This window comes from Xenopus tropicalis, chromosome 5 (genome assembly GCF_000004195.4).
Source record: "Xenopus tropicalis strain Nigerian chromosome 5, UCB_Xtro_10.0, whole genome shotgun sequence".
Taxonomy (NCBI): Eukaryota; Metazoa; Chordata; class Amphibia; order Anura; family Pipidae; genus Xenopus; species Xenopus tropicalis.
In genome coordinates this window covers 149216937-149237307 of record NC_030681.2, presented here as the reverse complement: position 1 = coordinate 149237307, position 20371 = coordinate 149216937, and the positions used below count along the sequence as shown (strand labels likewise).

Genomic DNA, 20371 nt, shown 5'->3' with positions numbered 1-20371 from the left:
CAAAAAATACGAAAAAATCGCAAAATACCGATCATTACGAAAAAAACGCAATTGGACTCATTTCGACCCGTTCGTGGGTTAGTAAATGTGCCCCATAGTCTCTAATGACAATATTATTTCCTTTAGGGTATATGTTAATATTGATATATATATAATGTATATATGTATATATTATTATAATAATTATTATGCTTTTTAATATAATTAATAAATTATTATGGATATATTTTTACAAATGTTGTTTTCTAATTTTGAAAGCACCCTAAGCCGAAAACAAATGTCTAGTAATTATTGGTGGTAGTATTATTATAAATTATTACTATTATAATTATTATTGTGCTTTCAAATGTAGAAAATACAGTATGAAAATATAAGAGTAATTTTGTTTCAATATATGAATTACTATAATAATAATAATAATAATAATAACAATGGCAATACTACTACTACTACTACTACTACTACTACTATTACTACTACTACTACTACTACTACTACTACTAATAATAATAATAATAATAATAACGTGATTATTATTATTATTATTATTATTATTATTATTATTATTATTATTATTATTATTATTATTATTATTATTACTAGTATTATTATTAATTTTATTATTATTATTTAATAATAATAATAATAATAATAATATATTTTTTGACATGTAAGTTTCTAAATGTTAAACTGCCATAAGCATAAAACAAATGGCTAGTAACTACTGGTGGTAGTTTATATATTCTTCTTCTTCTTCTTCTTCTTCTTCTTCTTCTTCTTCTTATTATTATTATTATTATTATTATTATTATTATTATTATTATTATTATTAATAATTTTATTATTATTATTTAATAATAATATATTTTTTGACATGTAAGTTTCTAAATGTTAAACTGCCATAAGCATAAAACAAATGGCTAGTAACTACTGGTGGTAGTTTATATATTCTTCTTCTTCTTCTTCTTCTTCTTCTTCTTCTTATTATTATTATTATTATTATTATTATTAATAATTTTATTATTATTATTTAATAATAATATATTTTTTGACATGTAAGTTTCTAAAAGTTAAACTGCCATAAGCATAAAACAAATGGCTAGTAACTACTGGTGGTAGTTTATATATTCTTCCTCTTCTTCTTCTTCTTCTTCTTCTTCTTCTTATTATTATTATTATTATTATTATTATTATTATTATTATTATTAATAATTTTTAATAATAATATATTTTTTACATGTAAGTTTCTAAATGTTAAACTGCCATAAGCATAAAACAAATAGTTATTCATTTTTAAAACTATCTGGAGAATATGGCAATCCCTACGTTCTGCTCTTTGCGCTTAATCCAGTTCTATTTACATTATTATTGAACCAACATGCTCCAAAGCTCTGACCTTTTTTAATTTTTTCCACGGAAATCCTTTTATTGTATCACAGTATTAGTCCCTGCCAGCACCCAGCCATCCCGTTCTGCAATGTGAGTAATGTAAATACCGGGATGGAAATACTGTACCATATCTGTCATCTCATCCACGTTTAACTGCAGTGAACACTGTTACATATGTCTCTGAATAAGAATTGGCTTCATCCCTGGTAAATATTTATAGTCATGTATTTATTTGTGTTCTAATTAATAGTTAACAATGTAACAAGCAAAATATTCCATTATATTAAAATAATAGCTCCCCTTTATAATGAAATTAGGGAACATGAGTAAAAAAGAAGGCTATGGGATCCCTTAGCCGGATAGTCATATTCTTCCTTTCCCAGGGTGCCACAGTCATGTGATTTGTGCTCAGATAAACTTCAGTCACACTTTACTGCTGCGCTGCAAGTTGGAGTGATATCCCCCCCCTCCCCCCCGCAGCTGATCAGCAGAACAATGGGAAGGGAGCAAGATAGCAGCTCCCAGTAGGTATCAGAATAGCACTCAATAGTAAGAAATCCAAGTCCGGCTTGGGACTCCTCCAGTTACATGGGAGTAGGAGAAACAATAGGTTAGCTGAAAGCAGTTCTAATGTGTAGCGCTGGCTGAAAGCTCAGACTCAGGCACAATGCACTGAGATGGCGCCTACACACCAATATTACAGCTACAAATACATTTGTTGGTTCAAGAATAAAAGGTTAAATGGCAGAGGGAATTATTTGCTGTGTAACAGTGTCATTTAGAAGTAAAAAGTACCCCATAAATATCATGACAGTAAGGTTTGGTGATCCAAATTATGTAAAGATCCATTATCCAGAAAACCCCAGTATCTAGCCAGTAGATATTACACAGGCATACAGTAGTTATAAAGGGTTGGGAAGCCTAGGGAAATGGTTATATTATCTCATTGTTTTTGCAGAGACAGGAACCCGGGCAACCTTCCTTTACTATTTGGTATGTATCACATTGATCTCCAGATGCCAAATCATCGCAGTTGCTATATTGATCTTCATACGGGCAGGGATTGGCTGAAAGGAGATGAGAAAAGTAGATGTAAGAAAGGGGTGGGTACCAAGTACAGATTCAATTAATTTAATTTTATTCAAGGTTCTGTATCATTAATTTGCAAAGCAGAACCCCCCTGCCGTATTGGCCAACCAGCCAACAGACAGGAAATAAAGTTGCTGGTGCAGGAAGTGTGCGTCTGTCACTCCCCTGCTCAGTTCTATCCCTTATCTTCAGTTATAGAACTAAGCAGTTGACATGTTGACCAGTCCACCAATAGAAATGTCATTTGACATCACTTGGTGGCACTCCTAGTGCAAATTCACAATATAAGCAGTGTAGAACTGCTAATATCATGAAAACTAAAAAAAAAAAAAAAAAATCTTTTGTTTTATTGCTAATAAAAATACTTACTGCATAGTCCGTTATCACATGCGTCTGGGCAGTCTGCGCAGCTCGGGCCAGATTTGTATGGATAATTTATTCTGTCAGCATAATTTCCTCTAGGATAATACAAAAACATAAATAATTAGTAAACAAAATAAAATACAAAGACACGGCCAATAAGGGTCCAGCTGATACTGTAACCAAAAGAGTAACTGGTATCTAATATATCAATAAAATGACTACTGGCGTAGTTAAGCAACAGATGCTAAATTTGCTCCACCCATAGTTACCCATAGCAACCAGGATGATTGCTTTTCTAAAGGCAAATCTCAGCTGCTGACCAATTCCCCATGAACACTTTGAGATCTGGATGCTTATACACATGCGTTATCTGCCCTTCCTGTTATAACTGCATTTAAAAATCTGAGCTGTCAATCATATTTTGCCTGCCCCGCCTCTATGCCTACGGCATAGAGGCGGGGCAGGCAATATATGATTGACAGCTCAGATTTTTAATTACAGTTACTTTCATTTTCCATTCAGCACTTCCTAGTTATCACTTAGATGGCAAATGCATAAGATTTTGGGGTGATACAAAGCTTGCCTTAATAATACTGTTCACAAAATGGCGCCGGCCTGCTGGCTATGACTGCGAATTCCAAGACTAAAGGGGAAAAAAATTAAATAGTTTATATGGTATAAGTAACATTTATTTTGCTCGACTAATATAATAGAAAAGGATTTGGAATTATTTTTTAGGGTGACAGGTCCCCTTTAAGGTGTTAAAGACGTCTACTTTCACTTACGCCGGGTAGTACTGACAAACGTAGTAGTATTTCAACCTGACGCCATCGTTGGGGCATTCTGTGCAATAACATCCAATCCGGTAGGATTTGTACCACATAACCTGGAATAATATAAAATGGATATTTAATGGCTAAAGACCCTATTGCCATAAACCTTATTTGCAGTCTGAATTTGCAATCACTGCCCTGTCAAGTGGGGTCTCAAAGGGGTATGGTTTCCCCAAACTGGGTGATAATTAGAGCAGATCAGGGAAGTAAGTGGGCACGATTGTTGGGATGGACTTAATTGTCACCATATTTGGTTTTGGAAAGATATTTATAAACGATAGGAACCCTAACAGCCCCCTTAAGAACAGGTCAGCAAGGAAGGGAAGGTTTAAAGCTTATATTTTCCTTATCTTTTCCATTGCTTAAGGTGGCATTTAGGAGATACAGGTATAGGACCCATTATCCAGAATGCTCAGGACCAAGGGTATTCTGGATACAGGGTCTTTCCGTAATTTGGATCTCCATACCTTAAGTCTACTAAAAAATCAATAAAATATGAAATAAACCCAATAGGGCTGTTCTGCCCCAATAAGGGGTAATTATATCTTAGTTGGGATCAAGTACAGGTACTGTTTTATTATTACAGAGAAAAGGGAATCATTTAACCATGAAATAAACCCAATAGGGCTGTTCTGCCCCAATAAGGGGTAATTATATCTTAGTTGGGATCAAGTACAGGTACTGTTTTATTATTACAGAGAAAAGGGAATCATTTAACCATGAAATAAACCCAATAGGGCTGTTCTGCCCCAATAAGGGGTAATTATATCTTAGTTGGGATCAAGTACAGGTACTGTTTTATTATTACAGAGAAAAGGGAATCATTTAACCATGAAATAAACCCAATAGGACTGTTCTGCCCCCAATAAGGGGTAATTATATCTTAGTTGGGATCAAGTACAGGTACTGTTTTATTATTACAGAGAAAAGGGAATCATTTAACCATTAAATAAACCCAATAGGGCTGTTCTGCCCCCAATAAGGGGTAATTATATCTTAGTTGGGATCAAGTACAGGTACTGTTTTATTATTACAGAGAAAAGGGAATCATTTAACCATTAAATAAACCCAATAGGGCTGTTCTGCCCCCAATAAGGGGTAATTATATCTTAGTTGGGATCAAGTACAGGTACTGTTTTATTATTACAGAGAAAAAGGAAATCAGTTTTAAAGGTTAATGGATAAGGGATAAAGGATCCTATACCTGTACAAAGATCTAGAACACAAGTGAGTGAGCCATAAGTTCATTTGAAGTTGTTAGTTGGTAAATGAACCAAAATGAAAGGAATTCTGTTACCTGAGTGTGCAGTTAATAGCCCCTAATGCGTTACCTGGGTATAATGCCCAATGACGAGACCAACCGCCTTGGCTCCTACTCCGTATTCAAAATTGTCATATTCACTGTGAAGCGATTGGATCACCTCCTCCCAAGAGGCCGGGTAGGACGACATGAACAGATTTTCCCCGCAGGTGATATCTAGAAGATTAATTTACTGTATTTGGCATTTTTGGGCACCTTGGTTTACCCCCTCCTGTCCCTATCTGTCCCCAAATCTGTGCGTCAATCACACATTCAGGTCAGGGAAATAGTTCTGCAATATTTGGAGAGCTGAATGTGCCCAAACACAAGCGTACTTACTGGCAATCTGCCGGGCAGCCGGTTGACTGTGATACTGATTGCATGTAGTTGCCCAATTCTTTGCATTGTTTTCGGCCTCAATGCTCCAACTCTACAGAGATTGTAATTCAAATATAGAAAAATTACTTAACACATTTTCTTCTGCTCTTTTTATATGCTTAAATGTGCTTTGAGCAGTCAAACATATTCATTTGCTATGTGGTGTTAATGCTCAGTGCGTCTTAGCAGCAAAGCCAAGCACTAACACCCCTCTGAATCTCTAATCCCTGATGAAAAAGATATTGGTAAAACTTTAAAGATGTGCAAATGACAATGGCATAGACATTGATGTTCTGAGGCAATTGGTTTCATTTTAAAGTTGTTTGTGGTTTTTCAGTTATTTAGCGTTCTCTTCAGCAGCTCTCCAGTTTGGAATTTCATTAGCTACCTGGTTGCTAGGGTCTTGTTTACTTTAGCAACCAGGCAGTGGCTTGAATGAGAGGCAAGAATATGGATAGGACAGGATACGTATAGAAAGATAAGAAATAAAATGTAACAATAATAATAAAATTGTAAGCGCAATAGCAGTAGTTTTTGACTGCTGGGGTCACTGACCCCCATTGGAAAGTGGAAAGATGTACAAATAATTAAAAAACAATAAAAAATAAACAATGAAAACCAATTGCAAATTTGCAAGGAATAGGAGATTTTATAACAAACTAAAAGTTATCTTAAAGCTGAACCGCCCCTTTAATGATTGGCAGTGAACATTCACATATCATTCATAAATTGACCCCACACTGTTCAGTAGCGGTAACTCTAATGCAACTGGCAACTTACTCCCAGACCTGGACTGGCAATCTGTGGGTTCTGGCAAATGCCAGGGGGGCGCTTCTGTAAGATGCCATAGGCAGTCACTATTTATTGGTCCTGTGGGGGCAGTCTGGGCCTCGGTGAGCTTAAAATGCCACGGCCTATTTTGAATCCCATTCCAGACCTTCAAGTTCCAGCTCCTTCACTTCAACTGAAGAATTGCCCCACCTAATACATGTTTAATTACTGGGCTGTTTTCCAAAGGTACCCCTGGAGTGTATTTGTACCAAGTTGAAAATCTTATAGAGTTTTCACGCCAGGCTATAGGCCTCTGCCCTTGTTACACTCTTACCATTTTCAGCATGTTGGATGCAGTTGGGTTGGCGCTTCTCCTGTAGGCATTGTGGATATCAACGATCTTCTGCCTGTTGGTAGCGTTACGTGTTGATAGTGAGGAGAAGGGAAACACGGCCTGTAAAAAAATAAATGAATTATATATCATTCACTTCATCCCTGTCCATCCCTCCATGTCATTGCTGGTTGCTAGGGTAGGTGAGAGTCCAAAAAGAAATGTAACAGTTTGGTACAATGACATAGAAGGGTCCCTTTCCCTGTGGGAAGAGCCACTTGCTACTAATTATGGTAAGAAGTCATTATGGAGAAGTCCAACCTCATGAAAGTGATTTCCTGGATTTATTTTGACCAGTGGTGTAACTATAGAGGAAGCAGACCCTACGCAGGCTGGGTTGTCCCGGAGCGCTGGGTTTGCTTCCATTTATAGCTCAGCATTCCCCTTCCCACCACCGGGCAGGTGAGGAATGGGAGGGGCAGATAGTGCTTGAGTTGACTTGAGTTGTATGCCGGGCCCCTCCAGAGATTTTTTGAAGGGGGTCCCAACACGGTCTAGGAATACCACTGTTTTTGGCCATGGCCCAGGAACACCTTTACTATGCCTTATTGCAGCACAGACAGGGCCCCATACACCCAACCACACCCATTTATGTCTCTGACACATCCCAACTTTCCCCCTATTCAGATTATGATTCTGGGTGGGTTGGGTGGACATGAAGCCTGAATCTCTCTCCCCTTTCTTTTCTCTCACTCACATACAATAGACAAATTAGTAGTGATGAGCGAATCTGTCCCATTTCGCTTCGCAATAAAATTTGCGAAACGGCAAGAAAATTCACGAAACAGCGAAATGCATTTGTCGCACAATTTTTTTTTTTTTGTCGTCCGCATCTATATTTTGTCGTCCGCGGCTATTTTTTTGTCGCCTGTGGCTATTTTTTTTGTCGCCCGCGGCTATTATTTTTGTCGACTGCATCCAATTTGACGTGTCTGCGCCTTTTTTGTGGCACGTCAAATTGGGCGCGAATTTTCACGGAAGTTTCAGGAAACAATTCGCCAATGGCGAAATGCGGAAATTCGATGCGAATCCATGCCTGGCAAAAAAATTCACTTATCACTACAAATTAGCCCCATTGCATTTACCCATAGCAACTAGTAATTAGGTGTGATAAATCCGCTGTAGGATGAATACTGAGGGCAAATCTTTAATTGGTTGCTATGGGTTACAGCAATAAGCACCTACCCTCATGCTGTCCAAACAATAACCACAATCTTATATTAGAAGAGGTATAAAGAAAGAGTGGCCTAGTGGCCAAACAGAGGAATTACAATAACCTAAACATAACCAAAAAAAGATGCATTTACTTTAAAATTCCACATTTCCAATTTGCACTAAACATGTATAATTTAACACCAGTTTAGGACCCCCCGAAATGTGTTACAATGTTGCCCAATGGCCTATAGTTTAGCTGGAGGGCTGCAGACTGGGCGCCCTTGCTTCCTAAAGGCACAAATACATATATGCATGTTATTTTTAGTTGCAATTACTTCACAAATCACTCATGGGGGGGGGCGGGGGGGTTCCTTAGAGATCCTGACTCTTGGAATAGTGAAAGAGTGATAGTCGATGAAATGCTCGGTACTTACTGCCGCACTTGCTCGCTGCAAGACTGAGAGACAGAGGACAGCAATCAGCATCATTTTTCCTGAAAAAAAAAAAAAAACATACATATACAGTATACATACATACATACTTTTTTTTATCATATATTCTTTAGTCTGAACAGAATCAGTCTTACAATTTAGGCTCTTTTGTACATTTAAACTGTTAGGGGTATTTCTGTAATTTGGATCTCCATACCTTGTCTACTAAAAAATCATTTAAAGTTTAATTAAACCCAATAGGGCTGTTCTGCCCCCAATAAGGGGTAATTATATCTTAGTTGGGATCAAGTACAGGTACTGTTTTATTATTACAGAGAAAAGGGAATCATTTAACCATGAAATAAACCCAATAGGGCTGTTCTGCCCCCAATAAGGGGTAATTATATCTTAGTTGGGATCAAGTACAGGTACTGTTTTATTATTACAGAGAAAAGGGAATAATTTAACCATTAAATAAACCCAATAGGGCTGTTCTGCCCCAATAAGGGGTAATTATATCTTAGTTGGGATCAAGTACAGGTACTGTTTTATTATTACAGAGAAAAGGGAATCATTTAACCATTAAATAAACCCAATAGGGCTGTTCTGCCCCAATAAGGGGTAATTATATCTTAGTTGGGATCAAGTACAGGTACTGTTTTATTATTACAGAGAAAAGGGAATCATTTAACCATTAAATAAACCCAATAGGGCTGTTCTGCCCCAATAAGGGGTAATTATATCTTAGTTGGGATCAAGTACAGGTACTGTTTTATTATTACAGAAAAAAAGGAAATCATATATTAAAAAAAAAAAAAAATATATATATATATATATATATATATAGTTTCAATTTATAAACTAACCAAATACCATGAACTCTTGTGAGTTTTTATTTTTAAATAAACTCTAATAAACTTTAAAAATATTTAACAATTAGATTATCCTGAGAAATGATTTGGGAGACCCAGCACTACATGTGTATATACAGAGTGATGGTCAGTGCCCCAGTGTATACAGATACAAACACACAGTTACTGGCACATTGGGATGATGCCCAGCAGATAACTCACCTGTTTCCTTCTGTCCCTTCTCTCTGCCCCTGAACGTAGCCGTATCTATATATACTCCAGGGCATCCCCACCTTCTGCCCTACAGATTATTAGCAAACAACAAGTCTCCACAATGAAATACTCCTCAGTAGGTGTCACCCTAGGCCACCCAACCTTTCCGTTCCATAAGCTTTTACTTCCCCTTGGAATCCTGTTGGTTCAGAAGTCTGGTGACATCCGCAGCTTATTTCCAGGGCAGGTCTGATATCTCCCAGAGTCGGTTAGTAATGAGCTCTCCTTTGTGTTTGCCTCGGACCTAAATACCTGTTCTCCCAGCTCCTTCTTGGACTCTCCTTGGACTTGAAACTACTGGGCTGCTGGTTATCACTGTGCAACGGGAGAAAAGATAATATCATTTATAGACGTATGTGTGCAGAACACTTGCCTAAACATATACAGGTATGGGATCCCTTATCCGGAAACCCGTTATCCAGAAAGCTCCAAATTACGGAAAGCCTGTCTCCCATAGACTCCATTTTAATCAAATAATTTAGAATTTTAAAACTGATTTGCTTTTTCTCTGTAATAATAAAACGGTACTTTGTAATTGATCCCAACTAAGATATAATTACCCCTTATTGGGGCAGAACAGCCCTATTGGGTTTATTAAATGGTTAAATGATTCCCTTTTCTCTGTAATAATAAAACAGTACCTGTACTTGATCCCAACTAAGATATAATTACCCCTTATTGGGGCAGAACAGCCCTATTGGGTTTATTTCATGGTTAAATGATTCCCTTTTCTCTGTAATAATAAAACAGTACCTGTACTTGATCCCAACTAAGATATAATTACCCCTTATTGGGGGCAGAACAGCCCTATTGGGTTTATTTCATGGTTAAATGATTCCCTTTTCTCTGTAATAATAAAACAGTACCTGTACTTGATCCCAACTAAGATATAATTACCCCTTATTGGGGGCAGAACAGCCCTATTGGGTTTATTTAATGGTTAAATGATTCCCTTTTCTCTGTAATAATAAAACAGTACCTGTACTTGATCCCAACTAAGATATAATTACCCCTTATTGGGGGCAGAACAATCCTATTTAATGGTTACATGATATTTAGCAGACTTAAGTCATGGAGATCCAAATTACGGAAAGATCTCTAATCCAGAAAACCCCAGGTCCCGAGCATTCTGGATAACAGGTCCCATACCTGTATGTTTCCCAACGCCAATAACTCTACATTGGATATAGACAAAGATAATTTTTTTGTTATTAGTATTTAGCTAAAGGGACCAGCAGAAATCCAGGCAAACAAGCCAAATTGCAGGATTACAAGGGCTTTAGGTAATTGATGGGATCCGAGTCACTGCGGGAAGCCAACGAGCCCTTCTGTATAATGGGCGGTTTGTGATGCTCCCATAGCCCTTGGCAGTCAATTAGGATTTAAGGGCAGATTTAGTCCTATTTGTACCTGGGGTTTAATAAATAAAAGGATCACTTTCTTGCAGCAAGTCTGTGATTTTTAAAACAATAGAGTGTGACAAGCTTTTAAAAGGGGTGGTTCACATTTAAGTTAACTATTAGTATGTTATAGAATGGCCGATTCTAAGCAACTTTTCAATTGGTCTTCATTATTTTTTTTTTTATAGTTTATAAATTATTTGCCTTCTCCTTGTAGCTTTCAAATGGGGGTCACTGACCCCGGCAGCCAAAAACCTATCGCTCTGTAAAGCCTCCAGTTTTATTTTTATTGTTACTTTTTATAACTTGTTTTTCTATTCAGGCCCTCCTCTATTCATTTACCATTCAAACTGCTCCCTTGCCGCTAAGGTCATTTGGACCCTAGCAACCAGATAGCTGCTGAATTTCCAAACTGCAAAGCTGCTAAACAAAAAGATAAATAATTTGAAAACTACAAATAATAAAAAAAATGAAGACCAATTGCAAACCGTCTCACAATATTACTCTCTACACCATACTAAGAGTTAACTCAAAAATACAATGCTACCTCAGGGGCCCCCACACCCTCCCAGGGGCCCCAACCACCCGCTCACCCACCCCCAGTCTTTTCCTCCCCCCCTCCTGCTGCAGAAACAGGGAAGAAACAGGTGGGCATAAGGGCTGGGTAGGCGGGGCCCATCTGGGTTTTTTCCCGGTGTCCCACTGGCCCAGTCCAACCCTGTACTTGCATCAAAATGGCGCACATGTCCCTTAATGCTGAACACTGTCTTGAAATGACACCAGCGAACACCAGAAATGACGCCAGACAGCGTTGGACTGGGCCGCCGGGGTACCGGGAAAAAACCCAGTGGGCTCCAGCCCCAGTGGTCCAGACCCGGCCCCTGACGGTGCTCCCCCGGCTGACGGTGTCCCTCCCCTGACGCGTCACTTTTGCCCGCTCAGGGGAAAAAGTTGGGCGGGGACCCCTGTGGGGGGGTTAGGGAGGTGCGGTGGGGGCCCATGTGGGGGACGCGGCCAGGGCACCCAGGTGGGTGCGGGGCCCTTGGGTAAGCAGCCCCTGTGGGCCATGCACCCCCCAGTCCGATCCACCGGGCTCCCTCCCCCGACGCGCTTACGCAGGTAAGTTTAATTTAGGCGCACTCGGGGAGAGGGTAGGAGGCTCCTGGGGGTTATCGGTGAAGGTGGTGGGGGCCATTGGGGGGTGCAGGGGACCCTGGGGAAGCAGCCCCGGTGGACCCTGCACCCCCAAGTCCGACCCTGCTAGTGGGCCCGGCGGCCCAGACCCAAACCCCACATAGTGCTCCCGTGATCCGCCGGTTTCTCTCCCCCGATGCACTGCAGATAAGTTTTATTTAGGCGCACTCGGGGAGGGGGTAGGAGGCTCCTGGGGGTTAGGGATGAAGGCGGTGGGGGCCATTGGGGGGTGCAGGGGCCCCTGGGGAAGCAGCCCCGGTGGGCCCTGCACCCCCAAGTCCGACCCTGCTAGTGGGCCCGGCGGCCCAGACCCAAACCCCCCATAGTGCTCCCGTGATCCGCCGGTTTCTCTCCCCCGACGCACTGCAGGTAAGTTTCATTTGGTGCACTCGGGGAGGGGGTAGGAGGCTCCTGGGGGTTTGGGGTGAAGGCGGTGTGGGCCAATGGGGGGTGCAGAGGTGGGCCCTGGACCCCCCAGTCCGACCCTGACGCCAGACTTTGAAGGCAACCGTGCCCAATATGCGAAGAAGCACAAATGCTGCTGTTTTGATTTTGGCATATCGGATACAATGTATGTGTGTATGTATAACTTTATTTATAAAGCGCCACAAGGGTACGCAGCGCTGTACAATCTTACAATATACACAATTACACACAGGGAGGGCAAGTGTTATAATAAATAAATACAATAAATATATATATATATATAAGTGCCATGTGGTATGAGACACAGTAGGAAGGAGGTCCCTGCCCCGTAGAGCTTACAATCTAAGTGGTTGGGTAACATACAGGCACAAACTGGAAGGTAAGAGTGCACCAGGTATGGGCATTTTCCCTTAAGCGCAGGACTGGGCGAGATAATGTTTTAGTGCCCCAGAAGGTAACAGCTGAGCTTTTTCTTAAAGAGAGTGGGTGAGTGTTCCCTACGGAGGGATTCAGGGATAGAGTTCCAGAGGGAAGGGGCAGCGAGATAGAAAGGGTTAAGCCGAGAGAGCGCAGTGGGTGTGGATGGTGTAAAAAGACGGAGGCTTTGAGAGGAGCGGAGGAGACGACCAGGAACGTGCAGGGAGACCAGTGAGGGAATGTAGTGAGGAGCAGGGAGACCAGTGAGGGAATGTAGTGAGGAGCAGGGAGACCAGTGAGGGAATGTAGTGAGGAGCAGGGAGACCAGTGAGGGAATGTAGTGAGGAGCAGGGAGACCAGTGAGGAAATGTAGTGAGGAGCAGGGAGACCAGTGAGGGAATGTAGTGAGGAGCAGGGAGACCAGTGAGGGAATGTAGTGAGGAGCAGGGAGACCAGTGAGGGAATGTAGTGAGGAGCAGGGAGACCAGTGAGGGAATGTAGTGAGGAGCAGGGAGACCAGTGAGGGAATGTAGTGAGGAGCAGGGACACCAGTGAGGGAATGTAGTGAGGAGCAGGGAGACCAGTGAGGGAATGTAGTGAGGAGCAGGGAGACCAGTGAGGGAATGTAGTGAGGAGCAGGGAGACCAGTGAGGGAATGTAGTGAGGAGCAGGGAGACCAGTGAGGGAATGTAGTGAGGAGCAGGGAGACCAGTGAGGGAATGTAGTGAGGAGCAGGGAGACCAGTGAGGGAATGTAGTGAGGAGCAGGGACACCAGTGAGGGAATGTAGTGAGGAGCTGGGACACCAGTGAGGGAATGTAGTGAGGAGCAGGGAGACCAGTGAGGGAATGTAGTGAGGAGCAGGGAGACCAGTGAGGGAATGTAGTGAGGAGCAGGGAGACCAGTGAGGGAATGTAGTGAGGAGCAGGGAGACCAGTGAGGGAATGTAGTGAGGAGCAGAGGAGTGAAGGGCTTTGAATGTTAGTAGAAGGATTTTGTAAGCTCCTTTGCCTAACAGGAAGCCATGCAAGAGAGCTTACTTGGGGCTGAACAGGTTCCCTCTTAGGAGAGAGCAGGAGGATCCTGGCAGCAGAGTGTAAGATGGATTGCAGGGGAGAGAGGTGGGAGGCTTGGAGGCCGGTTAACAGGAGATTGCAGCAATCTAAGCGGGAAAGGATAAGGGCATGGATTAGTGTTTTAGCTGTTCCTTGTGAAAGAAAGGGGCGTATCTTGGCAATATTGCGGAGGAAAAAGCGGCAGGTTTTGGCAGTGTTATTAATATGGTTAGAGAAGGAGAGAGACTGGTCAAAGATAACCCCAAGGCAGCGTGCAGAATTTACAGGGTTGATGGTCATGCCATCAATAGTAATGGTGAAAGGAGGAGGAGGGCCAGGTTTGGGCGGGAAGACCATGAGCTCTGTTTTAGCTAGGTTAAGTTTGAGCTGGCGTCGGTTCATCCAGGAGGAGATAGCCAGGAGGCAGTTACCAATCTGGGTTTGAACATCAGTGGTTAGTGCAGGGGTGTCTAGATATATCTGGGTGCATCTGCATATAAGTGATATTTAAGACCAAAAGAAGAAATAAGGTCTCCTAGAGAGAGAGTGTAGAGGGAGAACAGCAGGGGGCCAAGCACAGAGCCCTGAGGCACCCCCACACTGAGCTGAACCCCCACACTAAGCGGAACCCCCACACTAAGCGGAACCCCCACACTAAGCGGAACCCCACACTAAGCGGAACCCCCACACTAAGCGGAACTGGGGTAGAGGATTTGTTAGTAAGAGCGACAGAGAAGGAGCGGTTAGAGAGATAGGAAGAGAACCAGGATGCTGCCTGATCCCGGATACCCAGAGAATGGAGAATGTGCATTAGAATAGAATGGTCGACAGTATCAAAAGCAGAGGAAAGGTCTAGGAGAATGAGAACCGAGTAGCGTCCTTTGGCCTTGGCAGTCTGGAGATCATTTGCCACTCTACATAAGGCCGTCTCAGTGGAGTGCACAGGACGAAAACCAGACTGCATAGGGCCCAGCAGATTATGGGGCAGGGGAAGTTAGTTACACGAGAAAAGACAAGACGTTCCAGGAGTTTAGAGGCTAGGGGCAGGAGAGAGACAGGGGGCAGGAGAGAGACGGGGGGCAGGAGAGAGACAGGACGGTAGTTAGAAAGGCAGGAGGGGTCCAGCATAGCCTTTTTAAGAATGGGTTTGACACAGGCTTGTTTGTATAGAGAGGGAAAAGTACCAGAAGCCGGAGAGGAATTGAATATGTGGGTAAGAGCTGGAGTAAGGGCAGGGGCACACTGTTAGTAGGGATGGGGGCATAGGGCCCAGTGAGCAGGGAGTAGGCGGAGAAGAACTGAATATGTGGGTAAGAGCTGGAGTAAGGGCAGGGCACACTGTTAGTAGGGATGGGGGCATAGGGCCCAGTGAGCAGGGAGTAGGCGGAGAGGAAGTGAATATGTGGGTAAGAGCTGGAGTAAGGGCAGGGCACACTGTTAGTAGGAATGGGGGCATAGGATCCAGTGAGCAGGGAGTAGGGGGAGAGGAAGTGAATATGTGGGTAAGAGCTGGAGTAAGGGCAGGGGCACACTGTTAGTAGGAATGGGGGCATAGGGCCCAGTGAGCAGGGAGTAGGCGGAGAGGAAGTGAATATGTGGGTAAGAGCTGGAGTAAGGGCAGGGCACACTGTTAGTAGGGATGGGGGCATAGGGCCCAGTGAGCAGGGAGTAGGGGGAGAGGAAGTGAATATGTGGGTAAGAGCTGGAGTAAGGGCAGGGCACACTGTTAGTAGGGATGGGGGCATAGGGCCCAGTGAGCAGGGAGTAGGCGGAGAGGAAGTGAATATGTGGGTAAGAGCTGGAGTAAGGGCAGGGCACACTGTTAGTAGGAATGGGGGCATAGGATCCAGTGAGCAGGGAGTAGGGGGAGAGGAAGTGAATATGTGGGTAAGAGCTGGAGTAAGGGCAGGGGCACACTGTTAGTAGGAATGGGGGCATAGGGCCCAGTGAGCAGGGAGTAGGCGGAGAGGAAGTGAATATGTGGGTAAGAGCTGGAGTAAGGGCAGGGCACACTGTTAGTAGGGATGGGGGCATAGGGCCCAGTGAGCAGGGAGTAGGGGGAGAGGATCAGAGAAGCTGAGAAACTTCAGACTCTGTTATGAGATTGAAGGAGCTGAATACGGAGAGAGGAGATTTGGGAAGGTTGAGATTACCAGTATCTGAGGGATGGGAAAATTGATTGCGGATAGAATCGACTTTGCTTTTAAAGATGTCAGCAAGAATGGCTGTAGGAGCAGCACAATTGCACCAAGCGCGTCTTCCCCTTATGACCACAATGATGCTGGAATTATGGAAAAAATGCAGTGGGGAAAAAAATGACATTTGTGCTCAAAATTGCACTTTACTCAATGCAATTGTGAATGTATATGTGCCCTAATATACTGTATATATATATATGAAATTGAAGAACCTTACAAGCTGGTATATAGCAGCGGGAAACTGTCCATCATGCCCCAATTTCTTTCATTTTTACCCATGTGCAATGTGTAACATAACCTAAAGTCTTAAAAGGACTGGGAACTTCACGTATTACTACATATTCCCTGTGTAAAGTCTTGTGACCAATTAGGTGCAGAGTTACATAAGAGTATTAGCAACAATTGTCAGGTTTAACACTTAATCTCTTTTATTACTGGCAAAAGCCTGGCCTTTACTGTTCTTATTTGCAATTGCCCTGTTATCTCTCACAAACTTATAATTGTTAAGGATTTAAAGATTATAGCATATTTCTTTTTTTTTTTAAATCTATTTTTATGTAGTTCTTCGTTCATTTAAATAAATGTTACTAAAATTCAAAATAGAAATGCTAATAAAAGAGTAAATTCCCCCCCAAAAAATGATGAGAAGTAAAAAGAGAAGATTCCATAGAAACTACCCCCGCGCCCAATTCACATGTACAGGTATTGGATTCCTTATCCGAAAACCCATTAACCTGAAAGTTCCGAATTACAGAAAGGCCATCTCCCTTAGACTCCATTATAAGCAAATAATTCACATTTTTAAAAATGATTCCCTTTTCTCTGTAATAATAAAACAGTACCTGTACTTGATCCCAACTAAGATATAATTACCCCTTATTGGGGGCAGAACAGCCCTATTGGGTTTATTTAATGGTTAAATGATTCCCTTTTCTCTGTAATAATAAAACAGTACCTGTACTTGATCCCAACTAAGATATAATTACCCCTTATTGGGGGCAGAAAAGCCCTATTGGGTTTATTTCATGGTTAAATGATTCCCTTTTCTCTGTAATAATAAAACAGTACCTGTACTTGATCCCAACTTAGATATAATTACCCCTTATTGGGGCAGAACAGCCCTATTGGGTTATTTAATGGTTAAATGATTCCCTTTTCTCTGTAATAATAAAACAGTACCTGTACTTGATCCCAACTAAGATATAATTACCCCTTATTGGGGGCAGAACAATCCTATTGGGTTTAATTACTGTTTAAATAATGTTTTTAGCAGACTTTAGGTAGGAGATCTGAATTACGGAAAGACCCCTTATCCAGAAAACCCCAAGTTCCGAGCATTCTGGATAATGGGTCCCATTCCTGTATTTTAATTTTTATAAGAGTTTTGTTGTCCGTCGTCTTCTCACCCAGTACAACACTGATAACTATTCCACCAAAGAACAAGTCTTCTTTCTTATTGTGAGAAAGTTAATACAACTAGAGAGTAATCTATAGAGTGATTTTTTTTATAAATCAGTTGCAAAAATGTGTTTTAGGGTTAGTTTTCCATGGAGTCTTATATCTCTGCCCTTGTGTAAGGGAATCAGCCATGTTGTTCTTTATTAATGAGTAATAGGTATATTTAGTGAAACGCTGGTCAGGGGAGAGAGAGAGCATTTTTATGATTTTGATTTTTTTATGCAATCTGGGCAGGTTTAGGTGGCAAAACACAAGCGTGAAGATGGATAAATCAGCCTAACTGTTAGCAACCCATAGCGAAAAGGGAAAGTTGTGCTCAACCACTACATTTTAAACCATTAGGCGGGGCTGCAATGAGGCTGTGACCACAAAATACATATTATTATTATTATTATTATTATTATTAACATTTATTTATAAAGCGCCAACATATCCGCAGCGCTGTACAATAAGTGGGTTTCATACATTGGACATACAGAGTAACATATAAAGCAACCAATAACCAATACAAGAGGGGAAGAGAGCCCTGCCCAAAAGAGCTTACACTCTACAAGGAGTAACATATAAAGCAATCAATAACCGATACAAGAGGTGAAGAGAGCCCTGCCCAAAAGAGCTTACACTCTACAAGGAGTAACATATAACGCAATCAATAACCGATACAAGAGGTGAAGAGAGCCCTGCCCAAAAGAGCTTACACTCTACAAGGAGTAACATATAAAGCAACCAATAACCGATACAAGAGGGGAAGAGAGCCCTGCCCAAAAGAGCTTACACTCTACAAGGAGTAACATATAAAGCAACCAATAACCGATACAAGAGGTGAAGAGAGCCCTGCCCAAAAGAGCTTACACTCTATAAGGAGAAAGGGTTGAGACACAAGGTGTGGGAATGGGCAGAGTTGTGAGAGGTGGGGCACAGGGTGTTGCTAAACTAGATTAGGGTAAGCTTCTCTAAATAAATGTGTTTTTAGAGATCCCTTGAAGGCAGAGAGATTGGGAGAAAGTCTGACAGTTTGTGGGAGAGAATTCCAGAGAAGGGGGGCAGCCCTTGCAAAGTCTTGAAGGCGAGTGTGTGAGGAGGGAATGAGAGAGGAGTTGGGGAGCAGGTCAGTAGAGGGGTAACAAGCGGGTTGGATGGTACCTAGAGATGAGTTCAGAGATGTAGGGTGGGGCAGAGTTATGGACTGCTTTAAATGTGAGGGTCATTAGTTTGAATTTTATCCTGGATGGTAGGGGAAGCCAGTGCAGGGATTGGCAGAGCGGCACAGCAGGGGGACTGGCAGAGCGGCACGGCAGGGGGACTGGCAGAGTGGCAAGGCAGGGGGACTGGCAGAGTGGCACGGCAGGGGGACTGGCAGAGTGGCACGGCAGGGGGACTGGCAGAGCGGAACAGCAGGGGGATTGGCAGAGTGGCACGGCAGGGGGATTGGCAGAGTGGCACAGCAGGGGGATTGGCAGAGTGGCACAGCAGAGGGATTGGCAGAGCGGCACGGCAGGGGGATTGGCAGAGTGGCACAGCAGAGGGATTGGCAGAGTGGCACGGCAGAGGAATTGGCAGAGTGGCACGGCAGAGGAATTGGCAGAGCGGCATGGCAGGGGGATTGGCAGAGTGGCACGGCAGGGGGATTGGCAGAGTGGCACGGCAGGGGGACTGGCAGAGTGGCACAGCAGAGGGATTGGCAGAGTGGCACGGCAGAGGAATTGGCAGAGTGGCACAGCAGAGGGATTGGCAGAGTGGCACGGCAGAGGAATTGGCAGAGTGGCACGGCAGAGGAATTGGCAGAGCGGCATGGCAGGGGGATTGGCAGAGTGGCACGGCAGGGGGATTGGCAGAGTGGCACGGCAGGGGGACTGGCAGAGTGGCACAGCAGAGGAGAAGCGGTTGGAGAGGTGTATGAGCCTGGCAGCAGTATTCATTATGGACTGGAGAGGGGACAGTCTCTGGAGGGGAAGGCCAATTAATAGGGAGTTACAGTAGTCCAGGAGAGATATTATAAGAGAGTGAATAAGAATTTTGGCAGCATCTTGGGTGATAAATGATCGTATTTTGGAGATATTTCTTAGGTGAAAGTGACATGATTTGATAAGTGATTGGATATGGGGAGTGAAGGACAGGGCAGAATCAAGGATAACCCCAAGGCACCGGGCCTGGGAGATGGGGTGATGGTAGAATTGTTAACCGTTATAGATATATGGACTGGGGGGGGGGCAGGGCACACTGGGGCTGCGGCTTTATTATAGCTTTATAAATAAAGTTATACATATGTACCTATTATAGAATTCCTTTAGATTATTAGGTCATTAAATGATATAATTATGCACAAGGGAACTTTTGTTTAGAGTTTAATTTCAGTTTTACTCTTTAGCTCTTCTAGACAGAAATCCCTGTTCATGCTCCTTCCCTTACCCTGTGTTCATTTGCTTAATTACAGGTTTGTTTAAAGCCGATGGTATTGATACTATATTTAAGGTTGCCTTTCATCCTCTTTATAATATATCATTTCTAAGAAAAATCAGATCAATAAAGGGTCCCTTTGTGTTGGGTTAGACATTACCGAGTAATCAGATCCTCCTCCGTGTTTTGTGAAATTATTATTTACCCTTAGATGTGTTTGTAGTAGGAATGTATAGATAATGGTGCAATTCATGGAGGGCAAAGAGCAGGCATGGATACATAGCTTGTAAATAAGTATAGGACTGATACAAGGGGAATCTCCTTAACATGGCACATCGGCTTCTGCATGGTTGTACAAGCATATAACAAATAATTAGAACAATATTTGGTGGGGCTCCCCGACACTCGCTCCCCGACACTCGCTCCCCGACACTCGCTCCCTTCTGGAAGGAGATTTCAAAACTACTCCATGAAGCAACAAGCATACCATCCTTGGAACTACTCAACTCCTGAACTAAGGAAATTAATCTCATGGACTCTCACCTCACCTACGAAAGAGACGCCAAACATACTGTACCACCAATAACCAAAGAAATGATTACC

The 20371-nt window shown here is 42.5% G+C and overlaps 1 protein-coding gene across 1 annotated transcript; it reads right to left on the bottom strand.

Moving 5' to 3' along the window:
- Window positions 1-1596: 1596 nt before the first annotated feature.
- Window positions 1597-9188, bottom strand: crisp1.7 (cysteine-rich secretory protein 1 gene 7). Its single transcript, NM_203983.1, is given in 8 exon segments — window positions 1597-2456; window positions 2848-2936; window positions 3627-3727; window positions 5006-5151; window positions 5314-5404; window positions 6458-6577; window positions 8104-8162; window positions 9174-9188. Coding segments are annotated over 7 exon segments (735 nt in total). The 5' UTR covers window positions 8158-8162; window positions 9174-9188; the 3' UTR covers window positions 1597-2322.
- Window positions 9189-20371: the final 11183 nt, after the last annotated feature.